Source organism: Doryrhamphus excisus, linkage group LG12, assembly GCF_037039965.1.
Source record: "Doryrhamphus excisus strain RoL-2023G ecotype Guam linkage group LG12, RoL_Dexc_Guam_v1.1, whole genome shotgun sequence".
In the NCBI taxonomy this organism is placed as follows: domain Eukaryota; kingdom Metazoa; phylum Chordata; class Actinopteri; order Syngnathiformes; family Syngnathidae; genus Doryrhamphus; species Doryrhamphus excisus.
The window spans coordinates 12,210,678-12,219,951 of NC_136368.1; the positions used below are offsets into that span (position 1 = coordinate 12,210,678).

At 39.0% G+C, this 9,274-nt stretch overlaps 1 protein-coding gene across 2 annotated transcripts; it reads right to left on the reverse strand.

Moving 5' to 3' along the window:
• Positions 1 to 1,878: 1,878 nt before the first annotated feature.
• Positions 1,879 to 5,460, reverse strand: fev (FEV transcription factor, ETS family member). 2 transcript variants are annotated; one of them, XM_058082556.2, is made up of 4 exons: positions 5,406 to 5,420; positions 5,145 to 5,216; positions 4,595 to 4,666; positions 1,879 to 3,435 (listed from the first exon to the last, which is right to left on the reverse strand). In XM_058082556.2, the coding sequence occupies exons 2-4, from the start codon at positions 5,191 to 5,193 to the stop codon at positions 2,894 to 2,896; spliced, it is 663 nt and encodes a 220-aa protein (XP_057938539.1). In that variant the 5' UTR covers positions 5,194 to 5,216; positions 5,406 to 5,420; the 3' UTR covers positions 1,879 to 2,893. The 2 variants fall into 2 exon arrangements, with proteins under 2 accessions (XP_057938539.1, XP_057938538.1); XM_058082555.2 differs by having other exon boundaries at positions 5,145 to 5,460.
• Between the last annotated feature and the right edge of the window lie 3,814 nt (positions 5,461 to 9,274).

Consider the following 9,274-nt stretch of genomic DNA (forward strand, 5'->3'; position numbering starts at 1 on the left):
TAGTCTCTTATGAGAGTCACACAAAGTAAAACAAAGCCAACAAAGGAGCAGAACAGTGCAAAACAGCAGGGGCAAATGTGGGACATAACATTAATAGATTTGGAGCATTGATGCGGTATTATAGATGCAGTTTGAGTAACAGTTGCACAACTAGTGACATAGGTAGTGAACGAGTAGTGAACGAGTTAACAGAAAGAGAGTGCCTGTGAGTCCCGGTTCAATAAAACAACTTGTGAGTTTTGAACGACTCATGACTGCAATGAACACTGAGCTTGGAGTGTCATCACTAAATTGGGTCAGAGACAAATAGAGACTGGAAGAGTTCCAGAAAGGTGTATTGTATAGCTTTCAGGGTTTTTTTTTAAATTCCCTGCCTGTCTTGAATTTTGTTGTTCAGCTACTTGCCGAAGAACAAGAAGTAGTACTGAAATGTTTTTTAAAACAATTAAAATTAAGTTCACCTGAGAGGATTATAGTCCATTTCATATGTTTCACTTATATAGCGCTTTTCCACCTCCAAGACATTGTCTGCACATTTACCTACAGATGAGGAGCATCAGGAGCAACTCGGGGTTCAGTATTTTGCCCGAGGACACTTTAACATGATCATAAGAGGATGGAGGATCAAACTTGCGACCAATCCACTACCTGATCCATGACAGAAAATCCTGACAGAAAAATATCCCTAACTATTTGAGATTATAGTATATATTTTGAAGGTACTATTATACTGTTAATCATTGTACAGTGTATAAATTGACTCAGAAAACATTTTAATTAACCAATGTTAATTAAAATTGGTACAATTGCAATGTCTTTAATGTGGTTTAACATCATGCCGAGATGTAGCATGCTATTTTTATTTCAAGTAATCTGGCTCAGCACAACACAGGTTGGTGTTATATGCAATATTACATGACAACTAGAGTAAGTCCAAGTGTGTTTAGTTACTGTACTTGTCTATCAGTTTTCACCAGTATCAGTAATGAATACGCCTCTTCAGTGCAGTAGAGTGAGAACTCTACTGCACATCCGTTTATTGATATAAATAGATGCTATTCTCGGTTATGATGATTCAGTGTTTTTTCCTCGGAAATCAGAGTGATGTGTTATTCCACAGGAACGTGTTTTGTTTGTTCCACCTCCTCCTCCTTAAGGTGTCTTCTCTGTCTTGCAAACTCGCACAGTTCTTCCTGTGACTTGCAACGATAACACCCACCAAGTGTTATGCAAGACGAAGAGTGCTGATGGGGAGAGTTGCTTAGCAGCAACAAAAGGTGCAGTAGATTAGTGGCAGAGCAGAATGGCCGATTGCAGTGTTGTGGAAGTGACCCCATCCACATTGTTAAGAAATGTATGTGTGTAGGTGTGCGAATTATAATAAGAATGAGCTTTTAACTAAACCTTGTGAGCATTTTCTACTTAAGCAATCAGCTTTACTTTAGTTTAATATCAATACAATCAACCTCACCACTTTGTGGTTCATATTTTGCGGCGTCACGTCAATGGCAAAATTAAGCAACATAAGAAATTGAAATACCCCGATGTAGTGTTCTACAGTAGTCATGAGGTGTCAGTCATGTTTCTGTAATGTTTGGTGGGAGACACCATCACCAGGCTTGATCACAACAGGCATGGGTGGGTGTATGTTAATGATGGATAATACAATGAAAGTGCACATTTCAGAGTGGCCTTTTATTGTGGCCAACCAAGCATCCTTGTAATCATCGTTTTTCATAGGAAAATCTTTCAGTGCAGCTCATGAAAAATGGCACCAAAACAAATGTTGCATTAATATTTTTTGTTAATTCTAGTATAGAAGAAGAATAAGATGATGATCATAAAAAGCACACACTAAACAACAAAATAGCATCCTGGTTGTAAATCAAGTTTAAAAAGTAAAATGAAACAGAATAAAAGTGAATGTGAATGACTCGTGGGTTCACCTTAAATCTCTGTGGACAAGCTTTGAGGTCTGAGGTCTAATCTGTTATTTACAAATAAGTCTACACTGCATGTGTCCTGTTAACTTGTCCTTGTTACGTAAGAGGCGTTCCTCCTCGTGCGTGGTTACAGCGCCCTTAAGTGGTTTAAAGTAGTCATTGCACCTCTATTAAATTAATGTCACCGTGAGCGGTCATTTCCAGACATTTTTCGACAGTTTTCTTTTAATTGTGTTGTTCTTTTAATCCATTCAATAAATCTAAATCACGAAAAAAAAAAAACCTGAGCTTCTCTCAAATTTAGCATAACCACCTACCGGGTACAATATTAAATCATATATGTTCACTAGTCACAACATTAGGTACACCCGCACCTGCTGATACCAGACATTTCAGATATCATATTTCCAACCCTATGTGGGTAATGCGCTCACATTGGTCACCCCAATTAAAAATGTCTGGTTCCGCCACTGTACCGGCACAATCGAATACGATCCAATTGGAGAAATTCCGCTTTGACTTCAGTTTTCCATTCATGTTACATTTAATGAAATGCATTGTATGACAGTGTCACTTTAATTATGTAACTCATGGACTGGCTTTCATTAGAATTTATAAGTGTGCCTAATGCCGTGGCCAATGTAAGGCCTTTATTAAGGCAGAATGACCACAGGAGGGCGCCATCACTCCACTAAAAAACAAATATGAAAACCTAACAGATGCCGGTATGAAATACAAATGTTATTGCCCTTTTAGATTTTATGGTATATCTTTAAAGAAACGACTCAAATTAAAATAGGGCGTTTATCATAAATACCTAATGACTGTTTCTAATTATGCATATGCTTTGGACTAGTGTGATGCCACTTTTAAAAATAAAATGCTTATTTTTTACCTGCGATACTTTAACATCTCCCACCTTGACGGTGTATGGTGCTTATGGATGAGAGTCAGTTGTAATGATTATTGATGTTGCTCAAAGTGTTGATGTTGTTGACGCAGCTAATGTGGCTCGGAGACACGGTGCCGAAAGGCCCGGCAGCCTGGAGGTTGTGGCTGTGGTACAGAGCTGCCGACGGCGACCCGGGCCAGTAGGAGAACCCCGATGGCCCGACCCCGGGAGCGACCAGGTTCAGTTTGGAAATCCCGGAGAAAGGAAGAGGGGAGAAGTTCCCCTGGAACTTGTAGATGGTCTGCTCTGTGCTGGACGGCTGGCACACTTGAGCCAAGCCGTGGAAATCGAACTTGTAGGCGTATCGTTTCCCGTGGACCTTCGTCATGATGTTCTTGTCGTAATAGTAACGCAAAGCTCGGCTCAGTTTGTCGTAGTTCATGTTGGGTTTGCTCTTGCGTTCCCCCCACCGCCGGGCTACCTCGTCCGGGTCGATGAGCTTGAATTCCCCGTTGGTTCCCTCCCAGGCGATGCACGACATGTTGCTGCTGTCCGACAGCAGCTCCAGCAGGAACTGCCACAACTGGATCTGGCCGCTGCCTACAACACACACACACACACACACACACACACACGATTAATATGGCAGAATAATGGGAAACAATTGCTGGATTTGGTCTTGCTCCTGATCCAATTTTAATTATTTACTTAAGATCTGTTTAAATACACCATTTTACAGTACATGTAATAATAAATAGCTTTTCACTCATTATTAATATACTATATATTATTCTCATTAGGCCTATTACTAATATTATTATTGTTGTCACGTGTATTTTTTCCAAAAGCAAAACATAACCTAAACCTGTTTTTATAACCCTTTTGAAAATGTTCTGAGCATAAACTCGCCATATGATCATATAAGACACACCTTTCATTGTTTTTGTCATTTTTGATTCAAACTGTTCTTGTGTTATTCACACTTTTTAATAACTTTATTTTCCTTCATCACTACGCAAAGACACTTTAAGTCGGCTTGACTTGTCTTTTAATTATTTACACTTCCCCTTTCCCCTTCTTTCTTTCATTTTTTTAAATAATATATTGCTACACAATCTATATTCTTTTGTTTACCCGTGACAGCAGGTCAACACAAGCTTCAACGACAAAATATAAACACAGGAATTATTGTAAACATTCATTACTGCCAACAAGTTCAATACATACGTATGCTGTAAAGACATGCAAAAAGGGCATAGGATTTAATTAAGCTCTGCTTCTTCCAACTCTTTTTCGGTTCCTCGGTATGACATGTTTAGCATGTCCAAAACAAATAAACCATACTACCATGAATACACCTGAAAACCTGTATTTTATTTGAAATGATAATACTGTATAATAATAGATGACTGTACAGACAATAATCTTTTCTATTGTTATTATTAGTATTATTAGTATTCAATTGCTTAATTTACCCAAAATATATAATTATTGTAATTTAAAATGTTCCTTATTAATTTATTTCGCTGTAGAATAGGTAAATCTGACATTTGCCATAGGACAAAACCGGTTTAAAACATTTATTGTGGTGCGTTTTTGGGAGGTAAATAACACTCCGCATTAAAGCACAGAATTAAAACGCAACAAACAAGCGTTATTTCATACTGTTTAAACAATCAGACGTGTGGTATAAATATAAAATATGACGTATTTACAAATACGTATGTATTATTATACATATTGTACATTATTTTCTTACCTTTCTGCGCCCCGGTGTTTAATGGACCCCAAGATGTCCCTTTGTTGTCTTTCAACAGATTTTCTGTTGGATCTGGAATGTTTAAAAAAAAAAGATGCTAATTCCATGAAAACAATCATCAGTCATATGAATAAGTCGTACGATCAAATTGAGCCATATGTTAATTTTAGAAAAGGGAAGCGGTGAAATAAATAAAAATACAAATGGAAAGTTGCCTTAGTATCAAATTTGATGTATGTTAAAAAGAAATGTCGGTTTTATAATGTCAATAACAAATGGGATTAAAGTCCAAATGTTGTTGATCGGCTGCAGGAGCGTTCAGGCGTCTGGTCCGGGCGGGTCCGGCTACGGGGATCCAGGAAACGCGTCCAGGAAAAAGGATTTCCGATTTCCGACAAAGAGCAGACGGGCTTCCAGACTGAAAAGAACAGAACCACCACCGACCTGGAAACGGAACACCAGCCTCACAACAGAATGTGTTGTTGTTGTTGTTGTTTTTAAAGAGCCCAACGCGTTTGTAATATATTTTTTCTAGGCCAAAAAGACCAACCTGAGAGATACATGTTGAACATCAGCTTCCCACCGCAGTCCCTTCTCATTGTGTTCACTTCTTCACAAAAGGCTTGGATTTCATTTGGTTGGTGGAGGAGGAAAAGATTTTTATTAAACTTTATCTCATAACTGGGATCTGGAATAAATGCGAGTGGACAGATTGAAGTTTCCAGGCAACTGTCACTGGCCCCCATCTCTGAGACAATATTCAGACAGCAATTTCCTCTGCTGCATTGCTTTAATTAAAAGAGCAATTTACCTCTGTCAGCCCGCCTGCTGCCCACAATAAAAAGCGGCCGATAGAAATTGGGCCCTTATCAATCCACCATCACAGTTTAATAAAGTTGCCGCGTTAAGATCTGAGTTTCTATGGTGAATTGAAGTGTTTGACATGGAAACCAGTTCACATCTTCCTCGCTTTTCCGCCTCTTTAGCTCTCTGCAAACACCTCACACACAGTGCAGGTTGGCAAAGAGCATTTACCTTCAAAAACACGCTTCAGTGGAGCCGAGAAAACAAGAACATTACAGCCCTTCACCTTCTGCTATGTGGCTTTTATAAGTCAAATGTGAGTTTAAAATGTCCACAGTCAACGATGCAACACATCAGCATTAAAAAAGAGACTCCAGGCCAAATAAGACATCTGACAACAATTATTAAATTCATGTTTTTAATGATTATCTTGAGTTGGGGTACATCAGACAGAGCAGTAAATGCGTTAGAATTCAATAAAAATATGTTGACAATAATATTAATGTATAAAAATGATGCAGGCCTACTCACAAGGTAAATGTGAATCCTGAAGATATATCAGTGAAGCACAGAACATCATGGTTGACTGGATATTTTGGAGCAAAACATAGAAGACTGTTTCCAAAGAAATATTTGCAATATTGAAATTATCAAATGTTTTGCTGTAGCCTACTGTTAATGTCATTAAAAATACAAAAAAAAGGAACAACTATAGTGTAGACCATGGTCTTCAATAGGTGACCCGCGGGCCACATACGGATTGTGAGAAACGCTTGTTTATGCAGTACTTCCTGTTCCTACTCTGCAGGGGGCAACAGTGAGGCATGCATTAGATGAAGCAGCAGGAGAAGAAAGTGGCTTGCATTTACACAAAATAAAATTCAATATATATTTTATGCAAAACTCAACGGGGAAGCGCATGTATTTGCTTTGTTGCAGAGTAAATGCTGTTTTTAAAGAAATATAACCTGCAGAGACACTTTCAATCACAACTTTGAAGCAGTCCATCCGCCCATCCCCCTGATTGACGGGTGGGATGGTTAGCAGTTTAGTAGTACACCGGTATAGTATTTGTACAATAGTATATATTTTTAAAAAAACATCTGATATCCTTTTTGGGGGCTTCACGCCGGCCGAGTGGTTAGCGCGCAGGCCACACAGCTAAGAGACCCGAGTTCGATTCCACCCTCGGCCATCTCGGAGTTTGCATGTTCTCCCCTGTGGGTTTTCTCCGGGTACTCCGATTTCCTCCCTCCCCTTGGTGACTCCAAATTGTCCATAGGTATGAATGTGAGTGTGAATAGTTGTTTGTCTATATGTGCCCTGTGATTGGCTGGCGACCCGTCCAGGGTGTACCCCGCCTCTCGCCCAAAGACAGCTGGGATTGGCTCCAGCACCCTCATGAGGATAAGCGGTAAAAAATGAATTAATGATGTCCTTATTGTTATATTTTTTATGTATTACATACACTGCAGCAAGCCAGTAAAGTGTTTTTTCATTAATTCTTCACAGTGTCTGCTGAGAAAAAATCCGTAATTCTGGGACAAATTAATAATCGAGGACTCAGGCTTTATACCTGAAGCTAAACAACGTTTGAAGTACAAAACAATTACAGAAACTGGAAATCATGATATGACAAACACCATTTTAAGAAGAAAAAGAGAGCATAAAGTAAATGTTCAGCCTATTGAATGTTTTGGTTGTACTGACTTGAGCCAACATATTCATGCTTGTGGTTTTTCTTGTTTTTTGCGTATGTAGTTTAAATAGCTAGTGAATGTTCTGGTAATATAGTGACTGAGCAAACACATCCATCTTGCATGAATACTATATTAACATGCGTTTTGGTTTTTCTAGTTTTCATGTAATATTATTGCCTGATTGGCCTGCAGCGTGTATAATGAATTTGGGATGGGGCATTCATGGAGGTTGAAGGGTGTCTAGCGTCCCAGACTTGCTTTAGCTGCCTGTGTACAAATACAAGTCGCAGGCAACTTAAAACAAGCCTCGAAAGCTGGACTGTATCCACTTGTGATGAGGTCCCATACGAGTCAACATGAAGAAAGTAATCCACTGTTGCTTAGAGGGCACACACAATACACAATTGCAGTCCACTAGATGGAGGCATGTTAGTTCTTGCAATGCTATTCATATTAGTGTTACATCCCTTCCAAATTGCAAACTTACCTTTCACTCTCTACACTTGTGGGTCCAATTTGCACCTGACTGCAACTCACCAGCGTCCCTCTTCACTGAGCCACAGTGGATCTGCTTTACACCGACTGTAGAGGAATGTATATTTGAGAAAGGTGTGTGCACACAGTTACACATTTATTAAAATATCCTGTTTTTTTGGGTGTGGGACTGTGAGTTGGTGCAGGCCTGTGGGTGTGTAACACGGACTCCCATGTCCTGGACAGCAGGAGGTGTGTGTGTGTCTGTGTCTGTTTGTGTGCATGTGGAGGCAAACACACTCCAGGATCCAAGCGTATGACTGTAAAATAAATATGATTGTGTCAGATTAGCATAACCAAACACATGTTGAACAGTTCCACTTTCTAATATTAAGTAAGGTGGTGCTGAAATGAGGGGTTGAAGAATTACATGAAGCAACACAGGCCACAGCAAAAGATCCATGGATGAATTTTGGCTGATATTGGAGAAGAAACAAGTTATTTATTTTAGTAGTTTGCTGTGGTATAGAACTGTACCGAACATTCAGTGTTGTTGTTTTTTTTTTTTTACTTACATGAAAGAAGCTAAATCTCTCACGCGCCTACAGTGGTTTCTTATTTTTTTTGCATGCTTGCTTTGACAAAATGTATTGCTTGAATTATAGCATTGTAATTCAAATTAAAGGTATTACACTAATATAGACATGGCAGTGTGCAAGGCATTATTGAAACTGTGGTAAAAGCTGTGGTAATTCTGCAGTCGATCAAAGTTACTTAAGATTTGTTAGATCGAAACATGAAGATGTTTGCACACTGTCTGTACTCTTAATCACTGAGTGGTTCATTTTATGCATGGCTTTGGCAAAGCACTAACTTCACAACACACCTCATATGTAGGAGAGATATGTTGATAATTTACATTTAATGAATAGGGGTCTGCATTATAATTGAAAGGCAGGAAGTGATTTTTTTGTGCCATGCATCTATTTGGTAATTAAATACAAGTAGTCTAAAAAGATAGAGTAACTGCTGCACAGGTGCAATGTGGGTCTGAAAGCTCCATAGCAAAAGAACCAAGAAAGCAGAGCTTAGAATCAAAGGACAGCTAGACAAATAGACAAATATAGTAGATGAAGAACAAGGAGCTGGCATTGTTCAACTGCAAGTTAATTAATGCTGACACCCCCACTGAAAAGCCAACATTTGACAGACAGTACAAATTGCCTGTGAGAACATATATGTCACAAACGACAATTCTGCAACCTTACTGAGTGAAAGATGACATACTAAAGGAAATGCTGCATAATTATGATGAACCATTATTTATTCATTCATTCATTTTCTACCGCTTATCCTCACAAGGGTCGTGGGCATGCTGGAGCCTATCCCGGCTGTCTATGGGTGAGAGGCGGGGTACACCCTGGACTAGTCGCCAGCCAATCACATATAGATATATAGACAAACAACCATTCACACTCACATTCATACCTATGGACAATTTGGAATCACCAATTAACCTAGCATGTTTTTGGAATGTGGGAGGAAACCGGAGTACCCGGAGAAAACCCACGCATGCACGGGGAGAACATGCAAACTCCACACAGAGATGCCCAAGGGTGGAATTGTACTCATTATTTATTATTCTTGTTATTATATATTATATTAACAGCGGTATATTTATTGTGAAAGCAGTTTGTCAATT